General features: G+C 45.0%; 1 protein-coding gene across 1 annotated transcript in view; it reads right to left on the bottom strand.

Annotated features, from left to right (window-relative positions):
- Positions 1–9701: 9701 nt before the first annotated feature.
- SESN2 (sestrin 2) overlaps positions 9702–15866 on the bottom strand; it is a 36022-nt gene continuing 29857 nt past the window's right edge. The window contains exon 10 of the mRNA XM_075333912.1: positions 9702–11093. Coding sequence (XP_075190027.1) covers positions 11007–11093 — 87 coding nt within the window. The 3' untranslated portion in view covers positions 9702–11006. The remainder of the gene's footprint in view (positions 11094–15866) is intronic.

The following is a 15866-nucleotide window of genomic DNA, read 5'->3' as shown; positions in this document are numbered from 1 at the left end:
TAGCGGCTGTGCGGTCAGTGTAGCGGCTGTGCGGTCAGTGTAGCGGCTGTGCGGTCAGTGAGGTGGCTGTGCGACACGGTCTGTGGGGCGGCTGTGCGGTCTGTGGGGCGGCTGTGCTGTCAGTGAGGCGGCTATGTGACACTGTCTGTGGGGCGGTCAGTGAGGTGGCTGTGTGGGGTGGCTGTGCGGTCTGTGAGCCGGCTATGTGACACGGTCAGTGAGGTGGCTGTGCGGTCAGTGAGGCGGCTGTGCGGTCAGTGAGGCAGCTTTGTGACACTGTCTGTGGGGCGTCCGTGGGGCGGTCAATGAGGTGGCTGTGCGGTCAGTGAGGCGGCTGTGTGACACGGTCAGTGAGGCGGCTGTGTGACACGGTCAGTGAGGCGGCTGTGTAGCATGGTCAGTGAGGTGGCTGTGTGAGGCGGCTATGTGACACGGTCAGTGAGGCGGCTGGGCTTCAGAACATGGCAGAGGACACACCCACAGGAAGACCGGAGCTGTGGACTATGTGTAGCCGGTATTGCTGTAGTGGCACTCACTCTAGTGATGGGCAGTCTGGCTTTTTTGGGTGATCCGGTTCCCATGGCTCTGCTCACCAAAAAGAGGCGGCTCATTCGGATCGTTCTCTGCTCCTTATTAAATATGTGTTCACCCCAGGTGAACACATATTTAAGATTATAGTGACGCCGCTGAAACCACGCCCACCCGTGGCTAAACTCCACCCACTTACAAGGACACAATTAGATCGCAGAGTGGGCGGGGTTTCAGCGGCGAAAAGAGGCGTTTAGCGATTTTAGTGGCTCACTTTGGTTCACGATCGACACATCACTAACTCACTCCATTCCTAGATGTACCCTAGCTCTTAGGGTAAGTTCACACACTGTTTTTTTTTTTTGACGCTGTGTTTTTGCTGCAACAAACGCACCCGCGGAAAAAATGCATGCGGTTTTACCGGATTTTTGTGTTTTTGCTCACTGCGTTTCATGTGGTTTTTTTTATCAGTGAACAATGCCATTAAAGATTGTTGAGAAAAAAAAAAGGTCTGATGTAATTTCCTTCTTCAATATGTTCTTCATTCTCCACTAATGTATGCAGAAGAGCAGACAGCTGCAGAACTACAAGGCTCAGCATGCTCCATCCAGGACTATGCTGGAGGGAGAGGCAGGGGGAGCAGAACTACAAGGCTCAGCATACTCCATCCAATAGTGTATGCAAGAGAGCAGACAGTAGCTGCAGAACTACAAGGCTCAGCATCCTCCATCAAGGACTGTATGCTGTAGGTTTTTTTTGCTGGCCCTAAGCCCGAAATTCATGGTGTCACACCAATATTAGACATGGCCACCGTGAATTTCTAGTAAAGATAAAAAAAAAACACAGAAAAATATTTTTATTAGAAATAAAACAACTCAATTAGTGACTCCATCTTTATTGAAATAAAGAACCCCCCTCCGCAGTAATCCTGGGTCAAGGGTCCCGCGCCGTCCAATCCGGATCCAATATCATCTGATCGGTTTGATGGAAGGCAAAGCGATCAGATGATTTGTCAGATTCAAGAGCCGGAATCACATGACACAGCAGCTAATTGTATAAACAGCTTTTATACAATCAGCTGATGCATCAGTGCAAAAAAAAAAATAATACACACATCCTTGCTGACTCCTGTCCGATTGCTCCAGGAGCTGCCGGTAATCAGCTGATGAAGTCTCCTGACGGCATCAGCTGATAGTTTAGGCCAGCCGGCGTCACCGCGAGACTTACAATCTGCTGATGCGTCAGGTGATCACCGCCAGGTCCTGCAGCCATCTGACGTGTCCAGGAAGTCTGCACACAGCCGGAGCGGGGGTGGCGGTATCGGGAAGAGGAGCTGGGAGCGGACATGGCACTGGGAGTCTGCAGACAGGTGAGTATTACGTATTTTTTTTTTTACTGTTCACTTTTGATTTCGCAGCTGCTTCCACCTCCCGCCCACGGTGCCGCGCGGGAGGTGGAAGTATCGGGAGGATTCACGCTTCGGTGTTTACCAGGAGAAGGATTCCTCTTCCTGTATATGTCACTTTACTACCTACCCCTTGTGTTTATAGCTGTGTTTTTAGTCATAGAAACGCACTAAAACGCAGCTATATTTGCAGTTTGCGGTTTTCATTGCGTTTTTGAACATCTCGATGAACTCAATGGGTGGAAAACGCAGTGAAAAACGCAAAAATAATTGACATGCTGCGTTTTTGTGGGCACCACAAAAACGCAGCTAACAAAACCCCACTGTGTGCAGACAGCAAAAATGAAATCTCACTTTGCTGGAGAAGCAAAGTCATGCAGTTTTCTGAGCAACAATGCACTGTGCGCACATAGCCTTATGGGACAAATAAACGTCATTTTGGCAGCACTTTGCAAGGTTATCGGCCATTTTTAGTACTGGATTTATATTGGTGCCGTAAATACCCCGTCTTATATAGTGGTGGGAGCACAGAAGTGCTCTCCTGCAAGTAGCATGAGCCTGATTAATGGAAAGTAACCAAACAGCACGGTTTATTTCTGGCAGTTTTATATGGATGGCTTTGGTGTGATTGGTTACTTTTTGGTGAATCTTCCCATCCTCCTTTTTACTCCTATATAACGCTGTACAGTCATGGCCAAAAGTTTTGAGAATGACACCAAAATAATATTTTCACATGATCTGTTGCCCTCTGGTTTTTAATTGTTTGTCTGATGTTTACATCATATACAGAAATATAATTACAATCATATTATGAGTACCAAAAGGTTATATTGACAGTTAGAATGAGTTAATGCAGCAAGTCAATATTTTCAGTGTTGACCATTCTTCTGGACCTCTGCAATTCTCCCTGGCATGCTCTCAATCAACTTCTGGACCAAATCCTGACTGATAGCTGTCCATTCTTGCATAAGCAATGCTTGCATTTTGCCAGAATTTGTTGGTTTTTGTTTGTCCACCCGTCTCTTGATGATTACCCACAAGTTCTCAATGGGATTAAGATCTGGGGAGTTTCCAGGCCATGGACCCAAAATATCTATGTTTTGTTCCCTGAGCCATTTAGTGATCACCTTTGCTTTATGGCAAGGTGCTCCATTATGCTGGAAAAGGCATTGTTTGGTGCCAAACTGCCCTTGGACAGTTGGGAGAAGTTACTCTTGGAGGACATTCTGGTACCATTCTTTATTCATGGCTGTGTTTTTAGGCAAGACTGTGAGTGAGCCGATTCCCTTGGCTGAGAAGCAATCCCACACATGAATCGTTTCGGGATGCTTAACAGTTGGTATGAGACAAGACTGGTGGTAGCGCTCACTTCTTCTCTTAATAAGCAGTTTTCCAGATGTCCCAAACAATCGAAAAGGGGATTCATCTAAGAAAATGACTTTACCCCAGTCCTCAGCAGTACACTCCCTGTACCTTTTGCAGAATATCAGTCGGTCCCTGATGTTTTTTCTGGAGAGAAGTGGCTTATTTGCTGCCCTCCTTGAAACCAGGCCTTGCTCAAGCAGTCTCCGCCTCACAGTGCATGCAGAAGCACTCACACCAGCCTGCTGCCATTGCTGAGCTAGCTCGGCACTGCTGGAAGTCCGATCCCGCAGCTGAAACAGTTTTAAGATATGGTCCTGGCGTTTGCTGGTCCTTCTTGGGCGCCCTGAAGCCTTTTTGGCAACAATGGAAGCTCTCTCCTTGAAGTTCTTGATGATGCGATAGATTGTTGACTGAGGTGCAATCTTTGTAGCTGCGATACTCTTCCCTGTTAGGCCATTTTTGTGCAGAGCAATGATGGCTGCACGTGTTTCTTTAGAGATAACCATAGTTAACTGAAGAGAAACAATGATACCAAGCACCAGCCTCCTTTTAAAGTGTCCAGTGGTGTCATTCTTACTTAATCATGACTGATTGATTGCTCCATTAACACAGGTGTGGGTGTTGATGAGGACAGGGCTGGCAATCACTAAAACAATGTTAGCTGCTCCTTTTAAGGCAGGAATGCAATGATGTTGAAATGTGTTTTGGGGGTTGAAGTTCATTTTCTTAGCCAATATTGACTTTGCAAGTAATTGCTGTTAAGCTGATCACTCTTTGACATTCTGGAGTATATGCAAATTGCCATTAGAAAAACTTAAGCAGTAGCCTTTGTAAAAATTAATATTTGTAGCATTCTCAAAACTTTTGGCCATGACTGTATACACATAATTATTGGAGTTTCCTTTGGCAGCTCTGTTCCATTGGTGAACATAGAGGATTATGCGGCATTGGATAGTCCAGCGCACTTCATACTGGGAGTAGCAGCTCACTGTCTTCAGACATTGTATATCAAGAGCCCGGTGTGTAGTTTTTTTCCATGTGCAGATTTTTGGCGCTTTTATGCGTCTTTTTGATCTCCGTGGTACTGGTTTTCTGGCATCCTTTATGACATCCCAATATGACATACTCCTGGCTAATCGAACGCTGACATGGGTCCAAATCACATGCAACAGGAAATATGCTCACTGGCCACCAATCTTGTATTATGTTCCATATTAGGGATGGGCGAGTATGCTCGCCAATACTCTATGCTAGCCTGAGCATCTCAGTACTCGAGATACTGGGCAAGCGCTTAGTACCGGCCAGATGCTCAGCTCCCCCTCCCTGCATGTGGGCGCTCTTTACAAAGTCAGCCCACATGCAGGGATTGGCTGCCACACACTGTAATGCCACAGCCATGTTGGTTGTGGCATTACAGTGATTGGCTGGCCACACAGTCATCGGGTCTATATAGGACCTGACGGCGCTGTGCTCATCACTCTGATACACAGTCAGCCAGTGTAGGGAGAGGTGCTGCTGAGCTATGGCCACATTTAGGCCATGTGCCCCCGGGAGACAATACCTGCGGACTTTTCTGCAGGTTCAAGCAGCAACTCCCCGGAATCCGCACCTATCCATAGATTCGGAATTGTTGCAGTAAACCTGCGGAAACAGTGCAGATTTCCCCCCATTTATCTTCAGAGTGGAAAGGCAGGAATTCCGCATGAATAATTGACATACAGTTGTGTGGCTGCGGGAAATCTGCAGCTACAAAAACCGCAGCATTGATAGGCTATGTACCCGCGGATTTTGCCACGGAAAACCTGCAGATTTATCTGGATTTTCTAGATAAATCTGCAGATTTAACCAAGTACAGACACTCCCCATCTTATTCTCTGAGACATGATGATAGCTAGAGGTTGACAAACATAACTACCCTATTCTCATTAGCACAAGGAAGTACAAGAAGCAATGGGATGAAACGTAAAGGAAGAAGATTCAGATTAGACATTGGGGGGGGGGGGAAAACTTTGACAGTGAGGGCAGTCAGAGAGAGTGGAACAGGCTACCACGGGAGGCAGTGAGCTCGCCCTCAATGGAAATCTTCAAGCAGAAACTGGATGAACATAGCTAAGATGATTTAGGAAAACCTGCACTCGCAGGGGGTTGGACCCGATGGCCCTTGAGGTCCCTACCAACTCTATAATTCTACAAAATTGCACACAGAGAGGGGAGCCAGCACGATCTGAAAATGGCATGCATCATATAAAAAGTGCAAATTCACAGATTTATTCCAACTGTACTTTAATATGAGATTTTTAGCAAATAATTGATCTATTCTTTGAGCCACCCCTGCCAACGTCACGGCAAATCTCAATAGGGGGGTCCTACACTATATTCTGTATTTCATGTGCCATGCGGCCTCCTAGATAAAGTTAAAAAGCAGAACCATAATGGAGCACACATACCTGTAACCCGTATATATAACCGCTTCTATGTTGCAAAAGAGGCAATTGTGGATAGAGGCCAGCCCAGGTCCCAGCATGTGGAGCAAGCTCTACACGTACCAGGACTATATCAGAACTGACCCTCTCAGTGCCAGACAGCAACCATTGATAAAGGTGGACCAGATCCAAGTATGGTGCTTGACAGTGAGGGCAGTCAGAGAGAGTGGAACAGGCAACCACGGGAGGCAGTGAGCTCTCCATCAATGGAAATCTTCAAGCGGAAACTGGATGAACATAGCCAAGATGATTTAGGAAAACCTGCACTCGCAGGGGGTTGGACCCGATGGCCCTTGAGGTCCCTACCAACTCTACAATTCTACAAAATTGCACACTGTGGAGCTTATTGGACAGATTTCGATAAATAAATTAAAATACCCCAACATGGCTCCCAAAACCCCCTCCCCCCTGCAATTTTTGTAACCTGCAACGGTAAAGCAGACAGCTGAGGGCCGATATCAAGCTGGAGAGGTCCTTTGGTATTGGGCTCTTCCCCTCCTAAAAATACCAGCCAGCAGTAGCCCAGAGGTGATGTATCACATTAAATGTGCCAATTCTGGCACTTCTCCTTGAGTTTACTCGATGCCTTGGTGCATTAGCAATTTTGGTAATGGTAGTTGGGGTTGATGTCAGCTATGTAGGGTCAGCTGGAATTGGTGTTAGCAATGGAGAGGCATCTATCAGACACCCCCATTACTATACACAGTAAGTAGAAAGAAAAATAAACAAAAACACTATGTAAATATACACTCCACATTTTTCCCATTGCCTCGACAGCACCACCAGAGAGAGGTCTGCCCCTTCATTTGGACAGGAAGCCCACTAAAATAAAAGGGCGACACCTCTCTACCACATCAATTCGGTTTCCTTTTACCCACAATTATCCATATTCTCCGCATTATCTTATCCTCTTTTGTATTTTTCTTTTGAGGGCAACCAGCTTTCTTGGGGGACATGAAAGAGTTTGTAATGTTGTAAAGATACAATATTCTCAAAATCACAGACTTTGAACAACTAACTTCTCTTGCTATGGCTGATAGGGTCACCCCTTTGGCCTTCATCTGGACAACCTACTGTCGGAGGGTTTCCATCACTTTGGAACGGCACATAATTTTTGCAGTCAGTGCAAACTAGAAAAAGTTAGGCTTCCGGTTAAATAGGGGTTTATCAGATAATTAAGGAAATTAGCACCAATAACTTGCAGGCATCTGAAAGTTCTCTAATTTTGATCACTGTTCTTATTAACCCCTTCACGACTGCAGGAAGTAAAGTTACGTCCTCTTTTTTTTTACATGACTTTACGTCGCTGGTCGTTACTTTACTGCCTAAAATTCCCTCATCCACGATCGGTGATTGGCCGTTCAAATCTGAACTGCCAATCACATCGATCGCACTCTTCAGCTAAAAAAATGCCCCAAACAGTGCGATCTGGTGACATCTACCTATATGGTGCTGCTGCAGCACCTGATCATAGGCTGGAGGCCAGCAAAGACTGTGCCCCACCCCCTGCAGCACTGATTGGAGCGATCATGCTCAGGGGGACATCATTGAGCATGTTTGTGGTAGGATGAAAGAGGAAGCTTGAGAAGACAAAACCAAAGAATCTAGATGAACTCTGGGAGCCATGTAAGACTGCATTCTTTGCTATTCCTGATGACTTTAATAAAATTGTATGAATCATTGTTGAACCACATAGATGCAGTCCTTCAAGCTCATGGAAGTCACACAATATTAAATATGGCTCCAATAGCACCACAACTTCATTCACCAATGTTATGCAACATATCTTTGTATTAGAAATGATTTGAATTTCACAATACTTTGTGGGCGACAAAACTTTTGTCTTGTGAAAATCTGACCTGTGTGTTCATTAAATGATCAATATTTCAGCTTTGCATCAACTTTATTTTCATAACCTAAACCAAAATTTGGGAGGGTTTCAGATTTCAAAAAAGTAATTTATAAAACCAATGGATGAATTTAAAGTCAGGTTATAAGCTGTTTTTTGTCCTGCCTTCTTTTTGTTCCCTGATAAACTTCTGCACCTTCTCATTCAGGGGAGGGGTGGGGGGACCCAAAAAATAACCCACTTCTACTCTAACCTCCCTAACATCACATCCTCTAAATACTCCAGCCCCCTAGTCTCTACTAGCCCCATGGTGCACCTAACTGCTTTGACCAGGCAGCCAATCTCAGCTACTGGATTCCTTCATGTCTGCCTTAATAGATCTAGTTATACTCTAGGTGAAGTCTGAAGCCTTCTTAGTAATGGTCCTATGTATAAAAGATATACATAGGTCCTTCTGTACCCCCAGTGAAATTTGTTTTACAAATGGTGTGTTTTTTTTGTTTGGATGTGCGCTTCTTGGCCATTACCTAAGGGAACAGAATAAAAGGGGGACTTTAGTGACTACCCATCGGAGATCACTTACCTCTTCGAAACTAGGAAATATTGGATCTGAAGACAGGCCAGAATCACAGTGTTACATCTGCTGGGAATGCCTGGACTTTGGTAGACTTGCTCCTGCTGCTATTCATACTCAGATCGAGCTTGTTGCTGCTCTCCTGTGGTTTTCCTGCTGTTCCACCATGATGGGAGGCATGAACGCCATTGCTGTCAGCAGAGCCACTTGAAATATGATCCGGTCCCCTTGCAGTGACTGAGCACGTCAATTTGTGGAGATTGGCGCATGCGTCAGGAATTTCCAGGTCAGGCTGCATCAAGTCTTGTGCACCCCACCTCCAGCATTTTAATCAGCGATGTGGCACGCACCTGGAAGGCATCTGAGTGGCATGGCCCCACTGCACAGAATCCACCTGGGATCTTTGCATTGGCACGCTTTATGACAGGCCTGTGAGTGGGAGCTGTGCATGCACACAGAGCCTTGACAACGCTAGACAGAGGACCCTGTTCGGTCCTACTATGCCTGTGTTTACCACGGCAAGGTCTTGAGAAGGTGCTTCCAGGGCCAATTAACCAGACACTATGGCCAGGTGAGTTCTTCCAGGGTCTGTTCAGCCCTGGGACACTGCTAGAGTGCGGTCTCTTCAAGGTCAGGAAATTTAGAACTGTTGCAGAGAAGTACCACCCTTTTATTTTAGTGGGTTTCCTTTCATGGATGGGTGGACTCTAGTGGTGCCATATTGGGGATTGGTATAAATATATACCATATAAAACAAAAACAAACCACACTACAGACACAGGTAACTACTGTACTAGGAGGCTTTGGAACATTTGCATCACCTTTGGCCAATGTAGTCTACTCCATGCTGCACCATGTCATCATTCACTTCCAACAATAGGCGGTGGCTGCAGTGTTAGAATTCTCAGTGGGTAGAAAGGAAAGGCTCCTTCAGATGTTCAGAATTATCAGACATTCCTTTCAAATCTGTAAGTAGCCAACATTATGGGCATATATATCTTGCAAGTGTCTTCAGAGGCATGACCACATTCTGAGATACCACCTGTACCCATGTACAGAGCATAGCAATGTCAGCACGCTGGCACTGGCAGCCTGCCCGCTGATTTAGCCGCCAATGCATGCATATTCCCCGCACATCACATCTGGCCCCATCTTCCAAACCCAAAAGAGTCTCACAAGTACCAAGACATTAAGGGAAGAAAGTCTGGATGACTACTTGTGGCTACTGCAGAACGCATCTCCCTCTTGTGTCTTTGAAGAAATCTCCAGTATGTTCACTTCAGAGCTATAGGTCTGTTCTTCCAACAGGAAACTACACTGAAGCATACAGAGGTTTCCTGCTCTGGGAGACAGATACTCTCACTGCATATGGTACTGTCATGGTGAAGGATAAACACTTGTTACTAAAAATATATCACACTACACACAAATACTCAGTTCTAAGGGGAAATAATGGAACAGTATTCTTTATATAGAAAAAGCCATGACACTGATACATAAATGAAAAACGCTTTATTTTATTCCACACAACAAAATATTTCAAAAAGGAAACAAAAAATGTAAAAACAAAAGTACAAGAAATATCCTCTTCTCACTTTCAAAAGAGTGAAGTCAACCTGAGAAAAGATTCACAGTATAAAACATTGAAGTATCACCAAGAAAAGGTGTCTGAAACCGGAGGTAGAAAACATTAGAAGTAGAACACTGCATTCAGTTTGGGAATCACTTCTAAATCTGTGCAAAACAGTGACATCTTATTGGGCCTGTCCTACAAATATATTACATTCTCTGTAGGCCCTTAAAACAAAAAACTCAAATTAAATAGTTAAAATGCTCAAGTGTCTGGGTATTTGTAATTTGCTCTGGTGCCCCTGTGTTTTGGATACCCCCATTTAGAGCACAATGTACAGACTGGCTACAGAACCCCCAAACTTGACAGCCTCAGGTATGCCATGCTAGGAAATCCAGTTAGACCTGCAGCCAGTAATCGCAGTCCATACTTTACCTGCAATAAACAGACTTCTGAATTCAGCTTAGTCCTGTGTCAGTCAACATTCGCTCTACATCGGCATAAGGATTATTTCTGGTATTGTGAAGCTCCAAGGAATCTGGACAAGAAGCAGCTGCCACTGGATGTTCTAAGAGGGCATCAGGCAGCGACTCAGTTTCAAGTCTGCACCAGCAATATTAAACAAGCATTGTATGAATGCAATCTAAAAATTGTTATGATTTAATTGTGTAATACAATATATACTCATAGGAAGTGTCATTAAGTGAGAATTGTAATTCTATTAACTTCTGAGCTAACTAGTGCCCTTATAAAATGTGCATACCTTTCACAAAGCCGCTCAGCCAAGAATAGCATAAAAGGACCACAGGTAGTGTTAGAAATGTGATATCCCCATATAACTCATTTGGATATAAATTAGATCGATGAAGCTCTGGGGTTTATCCAAATTTGAAGTGTAAACAAAAAAAAAAAAAAATACTGCATATGAATATTTTTTTCAGTGCACAACATTCATAGTTCCAAAGCTTCACAACATATCTGCTATACAATCACATTGTACCTACACAAAGTAGCAGTGCCCAGTACTATACTGAGCAGCATAGAGTTCAAGCAATAAGGAGATCACACCAACAATAAGCTACAAGGAGTACTCCATATACACTAACAAGGCTAGGAGCCCTCGTTACATCTGAAGAGAATTCAAGATCGTTCCTTAATTGTGCAAAATAAGCATTAGAAATGCAGCAGTGACAGGAGTGATCAGGGCTTCTTTGGCATGTTCCCTTTCAAGGTCACGTCATGTAGCGGGTGATTGCTCGAAGACCATACAGCAAAGCAGCTTGTAGTCTGGCTTCAAGCAATAGCAAGTTCAAGTGGACCTAAGACAAAGCACAAGAAGCATTTCAAATACAGGCACTCAAAGGAGGCTATGAAAGGCCATTCACATTTATTCCTTAACCCCTTAGTGACGGAGCCAATGACCTTAATGACCAGACCAAATTTTGCAATTCTGACCAGTGTCACTTCATGAGGTTACAAGTCTGGAACGCTTCAACGGATCCTGGTGGTTGAGATTGTTTTTTCGTTTCATATCAGACTTTGTTCGTCCAATATTTGGTACTTTTTTTGAGTTTATAGAAAAAAAAAAAAATTGAATTTTGGCAAAAATTCAAAATGTTGCAATTTTCAAATTTTGAATTTTTATACTGTTAAACCAGAGAGTTCTGTGACAACATAGTTAAACATTTCCCACTTGTCTACTTTACATCAGCACAATTTTGGAAGCAATTTTTTGTTAGGAAGTTTGAACTTCTAAGTTTAATCAGCACTCATTTTTACATCAAAATTTACAAAACTTTTTTTTTTTTTTTTTTTTTTAGGGACAACACATTTGAAGTGATTTTGATAGGCCTAGGTAACACCCAAACGTGACCCCATTCTAAAATCTGCACCCCCAAAGTACTCAAAACCACATCCAAAGAAGTTTATTAACTCTTCAGGTGCTTCACAGGAACTAAAGAAATGTGGAATGAAAAAAAGCAAATACATTTTACCTAAAAATGTTGCTCTTCCCCAAATTTATTCACTTTTAGAAGAAACCACAAAATGGACTCAAACTTGTTACCCACTTATGAGCACGCAGATACCCCCACATGTGGTCAGAAACCTGTTTGGACAAATGGGAGGGCTCGGAACAGAAAGTAATATTTGAATTTTGTAAAGGAAAATTTGGCTGAAAAAGATTGCAGGCACCATGTTGCATTTGTAGGGCCCATAAGGTACGTAAAAACAGACCCCCCCCCTCACAAGTGACCCCATTTTGGAAACTAGGCCCCTCAAGGAATTTATCTAGATGTTTGGTGACTACCCTGAACCCCCCAGATGCTTTACAGAATTTTATAGCGTTGAGCCGTGAAAATAAAAGCACAAAATTGTTACTTCAACCAGGTAGCTTTTTCCTCACAAGGGTAACCGTAAAAAGAAAAAAAAAAAACCCACAATTTATTGTTCAATTCCTGAGTTTGGCAATACCTTGTATATGGTGGAAATTAACTGTTTGGGCACATGGCAGGGCTTGGAAGGAAAGGAGTGCCATTTCACTGCAAAATTGACTGGAATCAATAGCGGACACCATGTTGCGTTTGGAGAGCCCCTGAGGTGCCTATACAGTGAAGCTCCCCCACAAGTGGCCACATTTTGGAAAATAGGCCCCTCAAGTAATTTATCTAGGAGTATAGTGTGCATTTGAACCCACAAATACTTCATAGAATTTAATAACCTTAGATAGTCATAGAAAATTTTCATTTCTCAAAAATGTTGCTTTAGCACCAAATTACTCACTTTTTCAAGAGGAAATACCAAAAAAAAATGGACCAGTTTGTTATCCAATTTCTTATGAGTGCAGTGATTCCCCACATGTGGCAAAAAACAAAAACAAAACTGTTTGGACAAACAGTAGGGCTCGGAACAGAAGGAGCACGATTTGAATTTTGTAAAAGTTGAAATAAATTGTGGGCACCATGTCGCATTTGCAGGCCCACTAGGTCACCTACAGCAGAAACCCCCACAAGTAACCCCATTTTGGAAACTATTCAAGCACTTTATTCAGGATAGTGAGAATTTTGAATCTACAGGTACTTCACAAAAATGTTGCTGTAGCACCAAATTACTCTTTTAGGCCATGTTCCCACAATCTGGCGACACTGCAGGAAGGCTGGCACTGCATCCTAGACAGACATGTGAGTGTTGTCCACGGGAGAATGCAGCTGCCTGTGTATACAATCCGGATTCGGGCCACTGCGGACTTTATTCTCCCTCCGAACACTTTAGTCTCCGCAGCATAAATTGACATCCTGCGAGCGCTGCGCCGCAGGTCAGTTTATGCTGCAGATAAGTGTAGTGATGTTGGCAGGAGATTTCTAAAAATCCTTCCACTGCGTTTCTACTGCACAATGCAGAGTTATGGATGCAGCGAAAAACACTGCATACAAAAACGCTGCAAATCTTAATTGTGGGCACATAGCCTAAAAAGCTAGGATGGATGGACAGACGTCTAACATAATGTCCTGCCCGCTGCATATTCTAAGCTGGGCCAGTTAATGACTGTTTAGCCTTTTATTTAGCCCAAATATAAATAGATAAAAACGTAGGGTCCCCCCCATTTTTTGATAGCCAGTTGGGTTAAAGCAACTGTTGAAGCCTGTAGACCACAGCTGGCAGCTTCACCTTGGCTGGTGATCTTAATTTGGAGGTCACCCCAAGCTGTTTTTTTTAATTTAAAAAAAAAAAAAAAATTTGAGTCCCCTCAAATTGGATTACCAGCCAAGGTAAAGCATACAGCTGTGGTCTGGTATTATCAGGGTGGGAAGGGCCATGGTTATTTGGACTTTCCCAGCCTAAAAATAGCAGGCTGCACCCGCCCCAGAAGTGGCGCATCCATTAGATGCGCCAATCCTGGCCCTTCGTCTCAGTTCATCCCACTGCCCTGGTGCAGTGGCAAAATGGGTAATATACAGAATTGATACCAGCTGTAATGTCACCTTGCATCAAGCCCAGAGGTTAGAGATGTCACTGCATCTAAACAGATACCCGACATCACTAACCCAGTCTGTAATAGAAAAGAAAAAAAAAATAAAGATGACAATTTTATTTGAAAAAAGGTTTCAAGACATTCCCTCTTTCACCAATTTATTGAAAATAAAATTCCGGTCCACTGTAATCCATTTTGGAGGTCCCACGACGACTCGACCTTTTAGAATATGGGGGGGCACGCTCAGGGAACATATCCCCCATTTTCTGGATGAGTAAGCTCTTCATGTGAGCAGTGTGGGTGCAGTGATCTGAGAATACTGTTGGGGTAAATTGGTTACCTGGCAAAACCTGGAGACGACTTGTCACATGTGACAGGTCACATGCGACAAATGAGTAGGATGAATGCGGCTGGTGCGCGTCGCCATCTTGCATGCTCTGGAGGTGGGGGGGGGGGGGGGGGGGTGTACTCCGGAGAACCAAAGGGGGCTCCGATGTACCGGAGGAGGCTCAGGGGTAGGACATTCCTCTCCGATCTGAAATGTTTGATCATGTCAGATTGGAAGGAAATGAATACATAGCCGGCGGCGGCAGTTTTTGGTGCGCTTCGGTGCTATTTTGAATGCTGGAGGGGGGGGGGGGGGGAGGGAGGTATTTCTCTGGTACCCTTATATTTTTCTCAGATGTTTGATCACGTCAGATGAAAAAAAAAAAAAAAAAAAAACCAAACACGAGATTCATAATCTGGGGGTCTCAGCTACCTCTGGTAGGTGAAACACGAGGATTTTCATCGCTGGGGCGCTAGTCTTTGGTGTGACATCTTAAAGCGTCGAACAGAATAAGTACCCCGTTTTTCCGACGTTTTAAGTCATACGGCCGTCGTTATGGGTTTAATTATCTTGCTGCTAGGCAGAAAGGAGTCCCTTTTCTTCAGCGCTCTATTGGGAGACCCAGACGATTGGGGTATAGCTACTGCCCTCCGGAGGCCACACAAAGCACTACACTAAAAAGTGCAAGGCCCCTCCCCTTCTGGCTATACCCCCCCGTGATATCACGGGTTCTCCAGTTTTAGCTTTGTGTGCGAAGGAGGTCAGACATCCATGCATAGCTCCACAGATTTTAGTCAGCAGCAGCTGCTGACTATGTCGGATGGAAGAAAAGAGGGCCCATGTAGGGCCCCCAGCATGCTCCCTTCTCACCCGTGGATGGTGTTGTAAGGTTGAGGTACTTATTGCTAGTACAGAGGCCGGAGCCCACATGCTGTTTTCCTTCCCCATCCCCATGAGGGGCTCTGGGTGAAGTGGGATCTTACCGGTCTCCAGGCACAGAGACCGAGCTCCATCCACAGACCCAAAAGAACCTGCTGGATATGGAGCTGAGTATCGTCAGGGACAGGGCCCTGCTACATCAAGGTACTCTGTGTTCCCATGCACATCGCGCCCACACACACCAGCATTGCTGGGAGTGTTAGTGCGCCGGGGACAACAGCGCGGAGCGCTGGTGCTATTATTCACTGCAGCTTTGCTGAGTGAATTTATGTATTGAAAACGGCCGCGCCGGCCGCTGCTGGTTGTTTTTTACATTGTGGCGCGGCTGGGACTTGTGGTGCGCCGGGGGACTTCGGCGTCGGCTGTGCACATAGGACGGCCGCGCTTATTACTAGAGTCCCCGGCTTTGCGGCCTAGTTTTCGTTTCGTTCCCGCCCCAGCCCTGCCAGTCAGAGGAGGGGCGGGACGCTGTACAGTAGCTCAGCGCAGGGAGCTGGAGTCTGCTTTGCATTCTCCAGCCCCCTCTCACTGAACACAGTGAGACGCCGGGTTCCCGCTCTTGGCTGGGGCTCGCCCACGGCCCGCCCCTCTGCACAGGACGGGGAAGAGAAGCCGGCAGCCATTATGGTTTCCACTCTGGGAGAACGGAACCAGTCACAGGTTTTTGGGCGACCTCGCACCCGCTCTTGTGCGGGCGGTAAGCAACTGACACCACTAATGCTGAAGTGGGCTTTTGGGCTGTGTGCTGATATGCTATGCACTGTACTGTACTGTCGCTATTCTGGGCAACAGCAGCAAATAAGCAATGCTGCTGAGGCACAAGCTTTCAATGCTTCTTCGTTTGCATGTGCTGCA

Source organism: Anomaloglossus baeobatrachus, chromosome 2 (assembly GCF_048569485.1).
Source record: "Anomaloglossus baeobatrachus isolate aAnoBae1 chromosome 2, aAnoBae1.hap1, whole genome shotgun sequence".
Lineage (NCBI taxonomy): Eukaryota > Metazoa > Chordata > Amphibia > Anura > Aromobatidae > Anomaloglossus > Anomaloglossus baeobatrachus.
Note: the sequence above shows the minus strand (reverse complement) of the source record. Positions and strands in the feature narration are given on the sequence as shown.